The sequence below is a fragment of the Erythrolamprus reginae genome, chromosome 3 (genome assembly GCF_031021105.1).
Source record: "Erythrolamprus reginae isolate rEryReg1 chromosome 3, rEryReg1.hap1, whole genome shotgun sequence".
NCBI lineage: Eukaryota > Metazoa > Chordata > Lepidosauria > Squamata > Dipsadidae > Erythrolamprus > Erythrolamprus reginae.
Genome location: NC_091952.1, coordinates 57,247,502 through 57,266,572, shown reverse-complemented (window position 1 = coordinate 57,266,572; position 19,071 = coordinate 57,247,502). Strand labels below are relative to the sequence as shown.

Genomic DNA, 19,071 nt, shown 5'->3' with positions numbered 1-19,071 from the left:
GTTCGGAAACTTCAGATCGTGCAGAATGCAGCTGCGAGATCAGTCATGGGCTTACCTAGGTATGCCCATGTTTCTCCATCACTCCGCAGTCTGCATTGGCTGCCGATCAATTTCCGGTCACAATTCAAAGTGTTGGTTATGACCTTTAAAGCCCTTCATGGCATTGGACCAGAATATCTCCGAGACCGCCTTCTGCCGCACGAATCCCAGCGACCGATTAGGTCCCACAGAGTGGGCCTTCTCCGGGTCCCGTCAACTAAACAATGTCGGTTGGCGGGCCCCAGGGGAAGAGCCTTCTCTGTGGCGGCACCGGCCCTCTGGAACCAACTCCCCCCGGAGATTAGGATTGCCCCTACTCTTCCTGCCTTCCGTAAACTCCTTAAAACCCACCTTTGTCGTCAGGCATGGGGGAATTGAAACATCTCCCCCTGGGCATGTTTAATTTATATATGGTATGCGTGTGTGTATGTCTGTTAGTACATGGGGTCTTTTAAATCTTTAAACATTTTAAAATTGTTAGTTTATTATGATTTGTTGTTACATGTTGTGAGCCGCCCCGAGTCTTCGGAGAGGGGCGGCATACAAATCAAATAAATAAATAAATAAATAAATAAATAAATAAATAAATAAATAAATAAATAAATAAATAAATAAATAAATAAATAAATAAAAATGGCTCACTCAACCAAATGAGCAAGCTATTTTAGCTGCTCAGAGTCCATAAGGAGTTGGATGACCTACAAATCACATTAATAAATAATAAATATTTTTCCCATTGTGGTTTGTTAATTGTGGCCTTATCAAAATCATGTGGGGCTCCATAGGTGATAAATAGCACTCTGGGTTATATCCACAAGCCCAATGGAAGCCACTGCAGTTTGTGGAATAGTTGTAAGATATGGTCATATTGTGAAATATCCAAAACTGCTTGCACCACTGCATTCTGGCCCTTCTGAAGCATCTGAATCATCTTCAAGAGCAGCCATGTGGAGCATTTTACAGTAATCTAGCTTGGGAGGTGATTAAGTCTACGGATAATAGTGCTGAAATGGCATCGATCATGCTTTCCAATGACCTTTAGTGTATTCATATGAGGATAGTGCATCCATCCTGATCCTCCTTGACCTTTCAGCAATATTCAATACCATCAATCTTGGTATCCTTCCGGACTGGTTCACAGAATTAACAATGGGAAGCCCGGTGTTTTGGTGAGTTTCTTCCTTTCTCTGGGGCCCATTCCAATCAGTATTGGAAAGAGATTGAGTCCAAGGTCCCCACTATGCCTTACAAAGGAAGACGTACAACCCAGCCTGGCAACCCTGAGTGAAGGCAGATTGTAAGATACCACCACCCAAAGTTTTGATGATTTTTCATCTTTATCTCTGAATAAGTTTATTCTCTCCAGAGAGAATTGGTACATAGTTCAGGTAATTCCCTGGACCTGCAATTCCTGTTCAATGTAGTTGCATGGAACAATATCATATACTAAAACCATGAAGCTACTGTATAATTCATAAAATGATGGCCAAATGTTGTGATGTTAAAGGAATAGAAACTCCTTTATTCATATACAGTGTTACCTCTACCTAAGAACGTCTCTACTTACGGACTTTTCTAGGTAAGAACCGAGTGTTCAAGATTTTTTTGCCTCTTCTCAAGAAACATTTTCCACTTACAAACCTCTGAAACTGTAACTGGAAAAGGCAGAGAGAAGCCTCTGTGGGGCCTCTCTAGGAATCTCCTGGGAGGAAACAGGGCCAGAAAAGGTGGGGAGAAGCCTTTGTGAGGCCTCTCTAGGAATCTCCTGGGAGGAATCATGGCCTCCACCCTCCCTGTGGTTTTCCCAATCGCACACATTATTTGCTTTTACATTGATTCCTATGGGAAAAATGGCTTCTTCTTACAAACGTTTCTACTTAAGAATCTAGTCACGGAGCAAATTAAGTTCGTAAGTAGAGGTACCATGAAGCTACAATATACTTCAGAAAATGATGGCCAAATGTGATGTTAAAGGAATAGAAACTCCTTCATTCACATATACATATTTTATTAAAAAGTATCTTTAATATAAATTCCATCCATATATTTCCTTGTCATTGTAATATTTAATTTGCCCTTTCCTTTCCAAAAGTCATAGCAAACTGGTTAATATATCTTAAAACTAATTCAATAGTACAGAAATTAAGGAAATAAACTATAGAAAGAATTATCTAGCAATAAAAATATTACAATTCGAAGTCAATACATGGGGAGAATAGCAATTGGAATAAAATATCAATAAGCATCACTATCAATAAATATTAAACTAAATTTCTGAAATGCAGCTATCCAATAAATACACAGCCCACAATAAATTAACTAGTCTAGGCTTTCATCAAACAATGTACAGTGTATAAAAAATAAAAATACAGAATCGTAAATTCTGTCTCCATTGTGCCTACCATCCCTGTCCTACTGTCCTATTGCCTAATTTACCTGTACCTACTTTGCTAATGTTTATAACAATTCTGATTGTTCCTTTGACAAGTTATAAAATCAGCTCCTTTAAAATCATACCTTTGCCAGTGATTCACCAAAAGTGTCAACCTTTGCCAATATCGGAAACCTATTGCCCAGATTATATCTGGAAAGTCATTTGTTCTTTCATTTATTTATTCATTCATTCAATTTCTAATTTCTGGGCATCTTATAAGAAAATTAAAGCACAAAAATAGAAAAGCTAAAGAATTGACAATGAATAGGCATGCCAGGCTCTTTATAGTTTTATTAAATTACTGCTGAGATAGTGCTAATACACTGACAGTAAAATAGGGATATGTCTAACATTAGTGTACTATGGGCACATCCAATAGTCTTCACATCAATGAACAAACACAACTACGGTATCTGTATTAGACAGTTAAGTAAAATTTGAAACCATATGCAGGCTAGATTTATTTAAATCTTATATAAATATTCAAATATGTAAACAAGAGCCTCAACGTTTATTTTTATTTATTTATTTTATTTATTGGATTTGTATGCCGCCCCTCTCCGTGGACTCGTTCCATTCTCTAGTCTGGGTTTATTGTTTTTTTCAGAATATAAAACTTTGGTAATCTTGAGAAGTGGTTCTGCCAATATTTTGAGATATATTTTTGCCATATTTCCACATATGGTAAACACAATACTCAAGCTGTCAGAAAAGTTAATAGGATTAAAGAAAATGAAACTGTATCTTTCTTCCCACTTTTTAAAGCCGCCAAACTTTTTTGGGAGAGAGGAAGAATAATTCTCTTACAATTTTGTTCTAAATCTGAAATAACTACTCTGGGCCGCCCCAAGTCTGCGGTGATTATTATTATTGTTGTTGTTGTTGTTGTTGTTGTTGTTGTTATTAATTTATTATTATTATTATTATTATTATTATTATTATTATTATTATTATTATTATTATTATTATTTCTCAACATTCAATAAAATATACCACCAGAATTTCCTTTTCCTAAGGAGACCTGATGCATGTTCCTGAAATTATAGTAACAAAGTTTAACTTGGATTTTTTTTTTCTTCAGCTGGGTAAATATGCAAATTATTCATGTCTGTGGGTAGACCTTGTTCTAGCACATTGCACACAGCATCCCTGGGCAAATGTTGGGACCTTAGCAGATCCATTGATTCTCTCACAGTGCTGTGCCCACTTTACTTCGTTGCACAGTGAAATAATTAAAATGGCAAAGTTCCCAAGCCTAGCTGCATAAGCTTTGTATTTCTGACTGTGCTGTTTTCAAGCCTCCTGCCACCATTTTTAACCAATTACTGAGCATTACATGCAGAGGTATTGAAATACTTTTCTCACAGACTCTTCAAATTAAAGCTGACCTGTTGCATGATGTAGAACATTGTGGCCTCGACATTCTTGGAGAATCGAAAGAAGCATTTGCTTTATTTATTTGTTCACCAGCAGAACAGGTTTTCTGTCAGAGTGATCTCCTCCTTCCCTTTTATTTTCTTGCATGTGTTCTAGAAGGAGGGAAGTAGAAAATCAAAATAAGTCCTATAGCACCTTTTTGGCTGGTAAGTGTTATTAAGGCAGAAGCTTTCGTGAGCTAAAGCTGTCTTCATCAGATAATAGAATAGAATAGAATAGAATTTTATTGGCCGTGTGATTGGACACACAAGGAATTTGTCTTGGTGGATAGGCTCTCAGCGTACATAAAATAAAATATACATTTGTCAAGAATCATGTGGTACAACACTTAATGATTGTCATAGGGATCAAATAAGCAATGAAGAAGCAATATTAATAAAAATCTTAGGATATAAGCAACAAGTTACAGTCATACAGTCAACATGGGAGGAAATGGGTGATAGGAATGATGAGAAAAACTAGTAGAATAGAAGTGCAGATTTAGTAGAAAGTCTGACAGTGTTGAGGGAATTATTTGTTTAGTAGAGTGATGGCGTTTAGAAAAAACTGTTCTTGTGTCTAGTTGTCTTGGTGTGCAGTACTCTGTAGCGACGTTTTGAGGGTAGGAGTTGAAACAATTTGTGTCCAGGATGTGGTGGGTTCAGTAAATATTTTCCCCGCCCTCTTTTTGACTCGTGCAGTATATAGGTCCTCAATGGAAGGCAGGTTGGCAGCAATTGTTTTTTCTGCAGTTCTGATTATCCTCTGAAGTCTGTGTTGGTCCTGTTGGGTTGCAGCACCAAACCAGACAGTTATAGAGGTGCAGATGATTCCTCTGTAGAACTGTATCAGCAGCTCCTTGGGTAGTTTGAGCTTCCTGAGCTGGCACAGAAAGAACATTAATTATGATAGATATAATACAATATATGCAATCCCTAAAGGGACAAAGCATTTGGAAATTGTAGGAGATACAAGAAAAGGCGTGAGAAAGGGACACCTGTGGCGTTTCATTGGAGGAACTGTCAGCAGCATTTTGGATTCTGTTGATTCTGAAGGCCTTGATACCAAAGCATAACCTACAGGACCGTCTTCTGCCCTATGTATCCCAGTGGCTGGTTAGATCTCACAGAGTTGGTCTTCTCCAGGTCCTGTATAGGTTTTGTCAGCCAGGCAATGCCATCTGATGGACCTAGGGGAAGAGCCTTCTCTGTGGCAGCCCCGGCCCTCTGGAACCAACTCCCCCCAGAGATTCGTACTGCCCCAACCCTCCCAGTCATCCGTAAGGCTCTGAAAATGCATTTCTGTCATCAAGCCTGGTGCCACTGAAATCTTAATATCTATCCCAGGCTACGTGTGAAGTATGATATGAATGTAGGTGATTAGTTTATTAATATATAGGGATTTAGAATATAATTTAATTTAATTTATGTATTTTTAGTACTGAGTATTTAATATTCTATTTCTTCATGTTTTTGTATTTGTTTACTGTGAGATGCCCTGAGTCCCAGAAGGATGGCATAGAAATGTGATTAATAAATAAATAAATAAATAATTAGTAGCTCTGGTAGTGCAGTGGTTAAATGCAGTACTGCAAGCTAATAGAGTCCACAGCCAGGAGTTCGATCCTGGCTGGCTCAAGGTTGACTTAACCTTCCATTCTTTTGAGGTCAGTAAAATGAAGACCCAGATTGCAATATGCAATATTCTGACACTATAAACCACTCAGAGACTGCTCTAAAGCAATATCTAAGTTTCAATCCTATTGTTATAACTAACCTTCAGCCATGTGAGAGTGACATTTGGCAATTGGGCAGGTTTTGCTTCCTGGCCTGGATTCCTACCTTGCTGTTTTTCTGTTTCTTGACTATCACCTGCCCATGCCTTGAACCTGCTTTTCTTCTTTTTTCTTTCTCAGTTTCATAACTGAAATGATGCACCAGAAGAGTTTTTTCCAGTGGCAGGTTCCTTTTACCTTCCTACCACCCGTGAAAAACTAATTTCCGTGAAGTCGAGGAAATATTTTTTTTTATGTATTTAACTAGTATTTGGACTTTTAAACCCACCCTTTGCATTAAACAGCCATTCTATAATGTTTCTCAGCTGGAACTACATGTGATATCCTACCAGTTTCTTTAATAGAGTACAGTAGCACTGGAGAAGAATTTTATGAATATTTAATGGATTTAAAATTTTCAATGGATTTAATGGATTTTAAGCCCCCTTTGAAAACCTGTGAAGTAGCGAATCCGCAAAAGATAAACCGTGAAGTAGTGAGGGATTACTGTATTTAGTAATAGAAGAGTATAGAAAGATTTAATTTGGCTCCCATCTACTAATGGTCTGGATTTTTGCAGCCCAGATATGCTAAACATAGTAGTTCATTATATTTACACTGAATGGTCATTCAAAAAAGTAATAGGTAGTAAAATTGAAAGGTAAGGTTTGATGGGACAGGTACATCAAAATATTGTATTAGTACGTTGTAAGGCTTTTAGACAGAATTTCTTTGTCTCAAAAGTCAAGCATGTATTTTTCTTTTTTTCACACTAACAAGATAGAAGCTGCCTTGCTGGTTTCTGGGTTTTCTTCCCCCTGCTGGAACTGCTTAAACAATAAATTTAAGGCAGAATGGAGAAAATGCAAAGCACTGAGCCTTTTCCTAAGATTCCTTTATGCAAGAAATGTATATCCAAGTGGGTATAATAATCTTATATACATAGGCTTTGGGACATAAAAAATAGAAAAGGAAGAACTAAAGAAATAATGGACAGCCTTTACCTTTTTTATTTTTGTGACATAAGTGATTTGCTCCTCTTCAACCAAGTGATGCCATTCACTCTTGCTCGACTTCTAAGATGTTTCAATGATCCTCCCCACTAGTCTGGAAAAGTAATAGAGAAGACAGATTAAGATTTGTGCCTAACAGAAACGAAATAAGCAGTAGACTTCTCAGGAGGAGAAGTTGGGCAGAGTTAAATTCAGGTAGTGGTAAAATAGCCAAGTATTTATAGTACAGAGACTGTTCTCTGATTGAAGAGGAGTGGTCCAAGTCCAACATAATGATAAATTGCCTCGAGAAAGTGGGGAAAATAGAAGCATTCAGCTTGCCCATATCACCAGAACAGCCGAGTGAACAGACATAGATTTGCAATTTATTACGGCCTTCTCCACTATGATGGAATGAACTGCACTTCTAGTTAAATTATAGGATGAACAAAGCTTTTGATAGAGGTTTTTTTCACAATAAATGGGAGTGCAAATGAAGTGCCTCTCTTTGAATGAAAATGAATGTATTTAATAGATCAAGGAATATTGTAAAAACAGACCCAGCCAGCCTTTCCATCAGTATATCAGCTTTCTTCTAAATAAATTGTATGTGTGTGTGTGTGTGTGTGCCCTTATTTCTAACTTTTCACAAACATGCTCCTCCAGTTCTACCTGCCCACAATTTCGCTATAGTTATAACATTTTGTTCACTCAGTCAACTATTTAGGATTATACCATAAGAATATCCAGGCCATTGCAAAGAAGGTAGATTGAATTTTTACAGCATCTTGGTGGTTGCATTTGGATTTTTATACAACGGTCCAAGACTCATAGTAGCTGGATGATTAAATAAAGAGATGCAGTCATCTCAAGGAAACGCTATTAAATTCTATTTATGAGGCATTAGGAAAACTTCCACTTTACTTAGCTTCAGACAGAATTATTCAATTAACTTTTCTAAAGGAAAACAATTGTCTTTTTAAGGTCCTTGCTTCATGACCTCTATTTATCAAAGTCCTAAAAGCATGTGTTTAAAAACCACTCAAAATAACCAAAAAAAAAACCCCAAGTAAATTAACTTTAGATTAAATTGGAAGAATTGTTTATTTTATCCATGTTTTCCACAAACAAACTCCTTGAACTGAATCCAACTACATACATTCAAATTATGTTTTGATCTCAGATATATTTACTTTAGAATAGTTCCTATTGAGGTCAGTGGTATGACATGTTTTGTCTGAAGCACAAAAGTGAATCCTAAGAAATACAGTGTCTAGAAAATGTTCATCACATCATACGTCAGCATAATCATGCATGTGAAAATAGATTTTAAAAATCCCAGGTAGCAAGTTGGCCTTGTTCCTTATGTGCAACATAATACCCGATTCTAATTTTGAAAAAAAAAGAGAGAACCGAAGCATCCACAAAGTGAACAATTAAATTATGGTGTAATGGCTGGGACCTTTCGCATTTATCAATATTTTTGATACGACATTTTAAGGCAAGTTTCATTTTAGCAACCGTTGCTATTAAAGAAAATGCTTGGAGGAGTTGCTCTATTGCAGATTAATAATAAATTACGGTAGTATATCTGTTTAGCTACACATTGATTTTTAATGCAACCTAACATTCCATACATGTTCTCTCTCTCCTCAAAAGTGTTCCTTTTAAAGCAGTACATTATCAACAATCTGCTCACTTTTTTCCGAGATTCCCCTTTCAATAATACTAATTTTTTCCCAAAGCATCATACTGGTAGGTAAATGAAACAATCAGAGTAAGCCTTGATGAGAAGGAGCCTTTTAAAAATGCCTGTGATACATTAGCCATCTTTTTTAATGCGATATCAACCCCCTACTGTGAGCACATCTGAAAAGGAAGTGATAACGGAAAGGAAAGAAAGATCATGTTGATGCAACGAAAATAATGTGGGGGGGGGAGAGAGATGGAGAATTATTTTTTTAAAAAACTTGACAGGATAACCACAAACCCAGGTGTGCTTTTTAAATTTCTCAAATCAGCTTAAAGCTCTTAAACAAAATGCATCTATTTTACACTGTAGTGCAATTAGTGCATAAAGCACTAAGCAGTATAAATCACTTCAATCTTCACAATATACTGTGAAAATGGTCATACAGTACTTTTTTTCAGACTAATTTACATATATTGAGCATTATCAAGCATTTTTCTTTAAATGGTTTTCCCTTCTTTCTCTCACTTTACAAACCCAACTACATCTCCAAGATTTCTTTCCTGTGAGCCTAGCTTAAAAAATACTTTGACAAAGAGGTGGAGGAGGTTCTCCTGCATGCTAAATCAGGGATCTCCAACCTTGGCAACTTTTAGAGTTGTGGACTTCAAGCTTTGCTGGCTGAGGAATTTTGGAACTTGAAGTCCACAACTCTTAAAGCTGCTAAGGTTGGAGCCCCCTATGTTAAATTGCCTAATGTCTCCTGCTGAAGAGGTCTTCAGGAGGAAAGGAGAACCAGGGCACAGTAACAATGTCAAGTCTTCCTTTCAGACTCCTAGATTTTCTATACTGCTGATCGGTGATTTGTCACCTGCGATGCAATTTGGGAAAATTAAATGAATAAGGGGCATGGTTTCCCAAGGTAACATAGTTGTTTTTTTTCTTTTTAAACACTCATTTTGTAAAGGATATCTAAGTAAAGATTAGATGCCAGTATCTTGCTGTGGTCTGTGCACCAAAATTGATCCTATGCATTTATGCCTTGGCTTTTAGCCAGCCTTTGCTTTTTATTATATCTCCCAGAGTAATTGTATTAAGGAAGGGGTTGCTATATTGATTTTCACATCCTTTGTGATGGACCTTCAATTTTCTTTCCCACTCTGGATGAAGTTTTTTTTTCCCTCTGCCATAAATCTATCAAGACACTGGAAAACAATATATTTTCTTCTTTCAAAGGAAAAACATAAATAAAAAGATTTCTTCATTCCCTTGAGATATAAAAGCGATCCAACACAGATTAAATCACAACATAAATTACTATTTTTATTGAAATTATTTCAGTTTATGTGCTGAATAATTTTTGCACAGTATACTAGTTATCCAAGAGGACTTTCCAGGCTTGTCCATGATGTGTTGGTTTCTATGTATAGAGCTCATTTTGATATATTTATTTGCTTGTAAGAGAAGCATCCTTTGCTTGATACAGGGGTGGGTACCACTTATCTTTGCCACCAGTTCACATCACAACGTTTTGCATGCGCACATGTATCCCCTCAGGCAATTTTGCTTTCGTGCATGCTTAATATCACAATTCAGCCCACAACACAGCTGAGCTGATCAGCTGTGCTTCGGGCAAAGAAATAAAGGTCAGTATTAACCCTAGAGCGGACGGGAGGTTGATTATGATTATTTGTCATCAAGTTGGTGACTGCTACCCTAGATTTTCTCCATGATGATCTGTTCTCAACCTGGCCCTTCATCGCTGCTATAATTGTCATCATACAAGTGTTGTCCCATTTTACTCTTTTCTTCACTTTCCCCAGCATTTTAGACTTCTCCAGAGAGCTAGGTTTTTGCATCATGTGTTAAAGATGTGATAGACTGAGTGTGTCATTCAAGTGAAAACACTGGAATGTTTTTTTTTAATCACTTTCTCTCACCCACCTCAGAATTGAGGCCAACCCACTCACAGAATTGTTGTTGTGAAGAAAACAGTAGGAAGAAGGTGTGATGGATATGTTTACCACTTTGAGTTATTTGTAAAAGTAACAAAGGCAGGATATAAATAAATACAATAAAATAAAAAAGTAATTAAAATGTCTCTTATTCTTCAGTTTTTCTAAAGCCAGGTTGAACATTTGACATCTCTTTTTCCTTGTAGGGCTCTAATCTGTTTTGGATGAATTTATTTGCTTGAATATGAAATTAAGAATATTGTACAATAATTTGCATACTTGTTAAGATTGCTTTCTTCGGAAGACACAGTCATTTTGTTAACATATTTTGGAACTATTAGTTCTTCATTTATTTTTGCTTGCTGTTTTTCTAAAGGTATTCTTCAGTTTCTTATCTTTCCAACTAATCTAACCTCATTTTCTATTACCAAAGTTTCTTATAAATATGGAATATCTTCTAAAGTATGTTGGAATTTGACATACATATTGGATAGAATTTCAGAAAAGTGTTTTCAATTTTGATTTATCTTCAAATTAATTACTTTATTGGCAGCTTTTACCATATCAATATGAGAGTGGAGCATTCTGGGTTTGGAGATCTTTTGGAAGACTTTCCTTGTTTTTCAAAGTCAGATTCCACAATCAATGTATTTATTGATCTCATTGTAACATTGTTTCTTGTTCTAACAGCTCTGTAAAATTCTTTGATAATTTCCTTCCTAAAATATTTATATTTCTTGACTTTAACTTTTATTCTCTTGACAATTTCCACTATTTATTCTGATGCAAAAGTTTGCTTTTTCTATTTCTAGACCTCCAGGAGTTATTTTTCACAATCATCCTTAACAATGTCTTTAACTTCATTCCACACTTTTTCTGGTTTTCTATCAATAAAGTTCAGGAGTTCAGAGCAATGATTTTGTGATCTGTTCCACAAACACATCTGGCAACATCTTTGCTAATATAACTGAGCTCTTCTACCTTCTTGCACTTACAGTATAGTCAATTTGACTTCTGGTAACCTGTTAAATGATGGTAATATATAAAGATATTGTTTTGATGATGGGAAGGCTTTGTTAGCAAATGAAGATGTCATAGGATTGCTACGATATCAATGTGTGGCTGATTCACTTACCTTCCACTGTGTTGAGCTTATCTGTATTCATGCTTCTTAAGTTCCCTGATCCCTGTAATTCTAACTTTGCAGTTTTGGATTTTCATTTCCTGCATGGCAACCTCAGCAGCTGGAAGCTTTAGCCTTTAGCTTTAGCCTTCCGGCATCATAAACCTCATTTAGAACTCCAAAAGCTCCTTAGCTCCTTTTCTCAGTAGTACATTGAGTGCCATCTGACCCAAAGGTCCCATCATGTGGCATTACATCGTTGTTCATTTTATATTTTCTATCCATGTGGTTTTCTTGGTAAAATGCAAAAGTAGTTTAGCGTTGCTTTCTCTTACACAACAGGAGAGGTTTTCTTTGTTACTAGTGTTCCTTGTTACTAAAATGATCACCCAGCTCCAGCAAGTTCTTCTTTTGCTGCTGTCCAACATAGATACCTACTTGTTCCAGCTGGGCAGATGGAATTATCTTACTGCCTTGGTTGGTCTTGCTGTCATTATATACTATTGCTATCCTTCCAGAATTCTTTGCTCATCTTTCCCAGGAATGGGAAATCCTTTTGGGGATTGGCAAAGCAGGGTTAAACAAAAACATGTTGCTGATTGAAGCAAAAGACAAAATAGAGGTTCCACTTCTTCCATTTCCATGTAAAGAACTTACTAACATTTTACTGCTCACGATGCAACAGCTTTCTCCACTAGTTCTGAGAATTTTAAACTAGATTTAGAGAAAGTGATAGACATGGGGAAAGGTTAAAAAGAAATATTGTACAAAATTACCGAACTGGGTTTTGCCAATGGAGGCAATGGTAGATTTAAAAAAGATTTTAAAAAGATTATAAGATGTAAAGAATTATTAGATAGCCAGGTAAAACCTAAATCAAATCAAGAACTAAAAGAACAGGGTATAATCATAGATTGGTAGTCATACTTACAGCAGATAGGAATCAAGATATAGAAAAGATATGGAAGAATATGGAATTCAAAGGATACCACAACAGTTAGATACAATGCTGATGGGAATGAAGAAAAATTTATAACAAAAGTGCATAGATACTTATTGGAAATAGAAATGGAAGAAGAAATTGTAAAGGTTTTGATGATTGCATGGGCATGGAACAAAGACCATGTTTAGAGGAATGGGAAAAAATATGGAAAAAGAACTGTAAATTAACATTATTGACTGCATTCAAAGAAAATCAACATAAAATGTTTTATAGGTGGCATTTAACACTGGTGAGATTGGCCAAAATGTATGCAAATATGAAACCCGATTGCTGGCAATGTAAAAGTAAGGATAGAACTTTTTATCACATGTGGTGGCAGTGCCCCAAAGCGAAGAAATATTAGGAAGAGATCAGGAGATGGCTACAGGAGATAATAGGAGAACAAATAGAATTTAAACCTGAACTATTCTTATTAGGAATAATAATTTTTTAAAAAAATGAAGAAACAACTCCAATATACCATTTTTCACATAGTAATCGCAGCAAGAATTGTTTATGCTCAGTGTTGGAAACTTGAAAATATACCAAGCAATGAAATGATTATATATAAGATATTGGAAATGTGCCAAGATATATAAACTCCCATTAGAAATGAAAGGCAAGGAGGAAACAGAATTTTATGAGGTGTGGAATAAGTGGTATAATTGGTTAGAACAGAGATGTATAGAAATAAATGTAAATAACTGTATGAGACATATGACACAGTACTGTTTAAAATGTTTACTGATATGTAAGCTGGAAAAATGAAAAATAAAATTGTATTATTGTGTATTGGACAAAATAAATAAATAAATAAAATAAAATAAATAAATAAATAAATAAATAAAAATCTAAAAAACAAACAAACCGAAAGTGATAGACCCCTTTTATTGCTGTCTTTAGGCAGCACAAAGTGGAAATGGCAGCTGTTTCTTACTTGACATTCATACTCAACATCTACATCGGATGCAGCTCTTTCAGCCTGACTAATAATAGAGCTGACCCAGTGGCCCATCTGTCACTTGATCTTTTCCTATTGGGTGGATCCTCCCGGAATTGTTCCTAGGTTCAACTCTCTGCCTCAAGGACAGTTGCCAGTAGGAGAAGATGTTAAAAAAATAATGGACAGTACAGATCCCTGTATGAGTCTTAGAGCTTATTCACAAGTAAAACTAAAAACACCCTGGAGTGTTTGGAATGTGTCTCTTGTGAAGGCTACTAATGCCAGTTAGCAGATAGGAAAGAAGTAATTTTCCAGCCATTTCTTCTTCCGTCTCTTCTCAGAAACTGTATCCAAAGTAGAGTAAGAGATTCAAAGTAATTATGGAAGTGTATCTGAAGACAACAATTGAATTTCAACTAACAACTCCATATTTTTCAGTATAGGATATACTATTTATTCTTCCCTTTCTGTCCTTAAGCTGCTGTTAAAATACAGGTGGCCCTCAACTTATGGCCATAATTTGGACCAGAGTTTCTGTTGCTAAATAAGGTGGTTGTTAAGTGAATCATGGCAGATTTTATGAATTTTTGCCATGGTTGTTTAATGAATCACTGCAGTTCTTAAGTGAATCATGTGGTCATTAAAGGAATCTGCCAGTGGTGAAAAAAGTAAGGCAAGAAAAACCAAATGCCCAGGTATAGCAGGAATGGTATCTGGCTCAATATTAGTAACTGTGAGAGGGATCTATGAGACAGCAATGTGCTGCAGCTGCCAAAAAACTCAACGCAATCCTAGACTACATTAACAGAGGGATAGAATCAAGATCATGAGAAGTGTTACTATCTGTTCTGTCGGGCTCTCTGGTAGAATCCTCCCAAAAATTCACAGGTACAAATTTCAGACACACACACGTTTGAAACTTCAAAACAATGTTCTTTATAATGAAAATTCACTTAAACCAAGCCCTCTTTTGGAGCACTGGTCTCCGAACAAACTGGTAATTTGTACAAGTCCCTTATCAGTTCTGTGATACTTAGCTTGCAGCTGTGAAGCAATTCACAGTCCTTCTTCTTTCACAAAGTGAAACACACTTTGCCCTGGTTTAGTTTCAAAGCAGGGAAAAATCAGCACACAAAAGGTCAAAGTCAGTAAAGCAGTCACGAAACACAACGATCAGATAATCCTCCACAATGGCCAAACCCACAGGCTGATATTTATAGCAGCCTCACTAATTACCACAGCCCCACCCAACCACAGGTGGCCTCATTTTCTTTGATAATAATCTCTCAGTGGTTGCTGCCTATGCATTGCTCTCCGCATGCGTGGCTGTATCATTAACTCTTGTTCTGAATCCAAGGAGGAGCTAGATAATTGATCTCCTTCTGAGCTGTCTGCCCCACTCTCCTCCTCCCTGTCACTCATGTCTTCTTGGTCAGAGGAGCCCTCATCATCAGATTCCACCGGGGGAAAAACAGGCCTGCAGCATGTGGATGTCTCCCCCACATCCACAGTCCTTGGGGCAGGAGCTGGGGCAGAGCTAACCACAACACTATCACTCTACAATGCCTTAGTAAGATCATACTTGGAACTCTACCCTAAATCTAAATGTATGTTATAACTTCATGCTACCTCCAGAATGTGGTGATAAGTTTTGATTTTCATGTATTGTTCCGTGTATATTTCCATTTGTCTAATAAAGTTCTCTTTTCCCAATCTCTTTCAGTTAAACCTGTAAGGAAGGGGGTAGAAACCCAACGATACAAGCAAAAGAAGAGATGAATCATTTATGGAAGAGAAAAAGGCAAACTTCTGATTAGAGAGAGGAACTACTACGGACATTTCCATTATGAACTCTTCAGCTGAGGAAGCTTCTTACCTTTAGCAAAGAACTAACCACAGAGTTTCTTGAAGGAGTCAGTGTGGCAAGGGAGTTGCTATTTCCACTTGCCTTCATGTTGAATTCCAGATGTGCCCTGTGAAAGCATTTCCTTTGAATGGAAGTTGTACTTGCCCATTGAAAATGAGACACTTCCAATTGAACTTGCTTCTCATCTGTATGGCAACCACCACTGCAATCCTTGTCGTGCCATGGAAGGTCAAATGCCCATTGCAGTGTGTCTGCCAGATCAGACCATGGTATACCCCCAGGTCTGTGTACAGGGAATCCGCCACAGTTGACTGCAATGATTTGTTTATCTCCACAGTGCCTGAAAGATTGCCAGAGGGGACACAGATTCTTCTCTTGCAAAGCAACAATATTGTCAAGGTCGAGCAGAGTGAACTGGACTATCTGAAAAATCTGACAGAGCTAGATTTATCACAGAACAGTTTCTCAGACATTTGGGACTTTGGCTTGAAGAATATGCCTCAATTGCTGAGTCTTCACTTGGAAGAAAACCAGCTGGCTGAACTTCCCGATAACAGCTTCTCAAACCTGGCTAGCCTTCAGGAACTTTATCTTAATCACAATCAAATACGCAGGATTTCTCCCCAAGCCTTCTTCGGTCTTGGAAATCTCCTTCGACTCCATCTCAACTCCAACTTCTTAAGGACAATTGACAATCGCTGGTTCCAAGTGTTACCCAGTCTGGAGATCCTAATGATAGGTGGCAACAAAGTAGATGCCATTCTGGATATGAACTTCAGGGCTTTATCAAACTTGAGAAGTTTGGTTCTGGCTGGAATGAACCTGAGAGAGATTTCAGATTATGCTCTTGTAGGCTTAAAAAATCTGGAGAGTCTGTCTTTCTATGATAACAACCTGATTAGTGTTCCCAAGCGAGCACTACAGCAAGTTCCTGGTCTTAAGTTCTTGGATCTGAACAAAAATCCACTTCACAGGATTAAGCAGAGTGACTTCACAAACATGCTACACCTCAAGGAATTGGGACTCAACAATATGGAAGAGCTGGTTTCTATTGACAAATTTGCCTTGATTAACTTGCCTGAACTAACAAAACTAGACGTGACCAACAACCCTAAACTGTCCTATATCCATCCCAGTGCTTTCCATCATCTCCCCCAGATGGAAACTCTCATGCTCAACAACAATGCTCTAAGTGCTTTGCATAAGCAAACCCTAGAGTCCCTCCCCAGTCTGCAGGAGATAAGCATCCACAGCAATCCCCTTCATTGTGATTGTGTCATCCGCTGGGTCAATAGTACTGAGAACCATATACGCTTCATTGAGCCTCAATCCACATTATGTGCTGAACCTCCAGACTTAAAAAGAAAACATATACGGGATGTCCCCTTCAGAGAAATGACTGACAGATGCTTGCCCCTCATCTCTGACAAAAGCTTTCCTTCTCGTTTAGATGTGGTAGATGGAGAAGACATCGCTCTTCATTGCAGGGCTTTAGCAGAACCAGAACCAGAGATCTACTGGGTCACACCATCAGGTCTTAAGCTATTGCCATTCTCAGAAGATGGAAAGTACAAAGTGGACTCTGAGGGAACACTGGAGATTCGCAAGGCCACAGTAAAAGAGGCAGGCCTCTATACTTGTATGGCTCAAAATCTCATCGGTGCTGACACCAGAAGTATCAGTCTAATCGTCAACAGTTCTTTTCCCTTTAGTGAAGACATACTAGAGCTGATCATTGAGGAAGTCCAGACATACAATATCCTGGTTTCATGGAAACCTCATCTGAACACCATTTCATCTAATCTCACTTGGTCCAGTTTCAACCCTAGCTTGGATTTAACAAATGTAGCCCGTATTCCAACAGGTACCCACATGTATAACATCACAAGATTGCACCACGATACAAAATATTGGGCCTGTCTCCATATAGCATTTGCAAATTTGCAGACCAAGGTTGCCTGTGTCAATGCCAGGACTAAAGAGGCTCAATACCAATACTTGGAAAGCAGGCAGGGTGCCTTGATGGTATTGTTCCTCTGCGTATTGGTGATATCTATAAGCTTCATAGGCAACTATGGTTTGAGTTCTTTCAAATTTCAGTCTAGGAGCCAGGGAATCTGCATGCCATGGAAAACAGCCTCATCTTCCGTTCATGTAGTATATCCAACTTTTATCAAACAGTGGGATCAAGGGAGAAAGGGTGAGACACTCCTGGCCATGGAGGTACAAGCAACATCGTTGGACTCATGAAGGCTGCAGGGTTGTTGTTGTTGTTGTTGTTGTTCCTCTGCAAGGAGGGTGGATACATACATCTGGTGAATTTCTTTAAAAATTACCAAATACAGATGAAAAGGGAAAAATACTGAAGTATGAAAACCATGAATATGGAAGGTGGGTAGGAAAAGTTGTCCCTTTTCCAGCCAAACCATGAGTTGGCTTGGCCAAACGTATTATCTCTTAATCCAAGATAAAGAATCTATTTTTACTGAAAGAAAAGTTGCCGAAAAGACAGGCAGACAACCCGAGTTGGGAAGCATTTAAGCTTGAAGTTCCAAACCATCTCTGCCTCTTCCAGGCAGCTAATGACTCCTGGCAGTCCTGTTGCCAATATACTTTGTGCTCAGCACATGTCTGCTCCCCTGGAAGTACAAAAAGGCCTTTTCCTTTGGGGATACCTTTCTCTGTATGTGGATATGTATCACCGCAGAGAACCTTGACCAAATCCAACGCGACTCTTGTGACCTGAATCATTTGCCTCCTGCAGTACTTTCCCAAGGAAGCCCATGTGATATGAAGAGAGGCAACTTTCTCAGGCTTGAGAATCAGGAAAAACAATTACCATCGAAGGGTGGGGTGGGTGTGGGAGGGGGACGTGAAACTTTGAATCAATTAACAATGTCAAATTAGCCAATATGGACTGGATTTCCATTCAAGAACTTAATTTCAATATGATTTTGTAAACTTTTGTGAATACGATTGAAAACAAACGGAAGAGGGGGTGAAGATTTTTTTTTTTGTAATATATATATGTATAGATATAAATATAAATGGGGAGGAAGGGAGGGATGGAAGGGGCCCTTTATATGCCAATCTACCATATGGAAAAGGCTTTATGCCAAGTCAGCATCGCTTCAACTACAGGGTGGGCAGAATGATAAGGAGGGGAGGGAATAATAGTTGATGTAAGATTGATTTCAAAGAATGAAAATCTCTTTGTTTTAAAGTGGCTGATTTCCATGCGGCGTAGCTGAAAACATCCCAGGAGAAGACACGGGCGGAGTGGTTGAGAAAAAGAGGGAGGGTGAATATTCCCTTTTCTAACTCTTGTCATCATTTCTTTGTCTCTGATAAGCCAATTAAAATTGCAAATAAAACATTTCTGCAGTTATGTGTTTTCCCCAAAGCTCTTCCTAGATAACCCACAAATCCAGCCATGATTGGTGACAGCAGGGAAGGAGGGTGTGTAAGGGACTTCTGCTGATGGGTGATCTGGGATAGGGTGGCCTTTTTGCACACACACACAAAATCTCTTGTGTACCTCCACCCTGCAAAGTGTGGTGTGCGATTCTTTTAGTCTTTCAGAACATTATTACTAAACTTACTTTTGATCCGATGGATGAAAGCATCCTTAAATGTGCATATAGAACAATAGAATAGAACTAATAAAGTAATCCCATTAGTTACATTGAAACGTTTTGATTTCAATTATATTTTAATCAAATATAGTTTTTGTTCTTTCTCCAGTCATCTTTTGGAGAATGGGTTCCGAAACTCAAGTAGAATCCTGTTTGAAAAGTCATTCAGTCCTAACAAAGAGAACTTCTATGTCAGTTCCAGTAAGAAAGAGGGGCTCAGC

General features: G+C 37.7%; 1 protein-coding gene across 1 annotated transcript in view; it reads left to right on the top strand.

The window, feature by feature from the left end:
• The window catches only part of LRRN2 (leucine rich repeat neuronal 2), a 70,398-nt gene extending 51,809 nt beyond the window's left edge, over positions 1–18,589 (top strand). Inside the window, exon 2 of the mRNA XM_070748891.1 lies at positions 15,072–18,589. Coding sequence (XP_070604992.1) covers positions 15,315–17,465 — 2,151 coding nt within the window. The 5' untranslated portion in view covers positions 15,072–15,314 and the 3' untranslated portion in view covers positions 17,466–18,589. The remainder of the gene's footprint in view (positions 1–15,071) is intronic.
• The last annotated feature ends 482 nt before the right edge of the window (positions 18,590–19,071 follow it).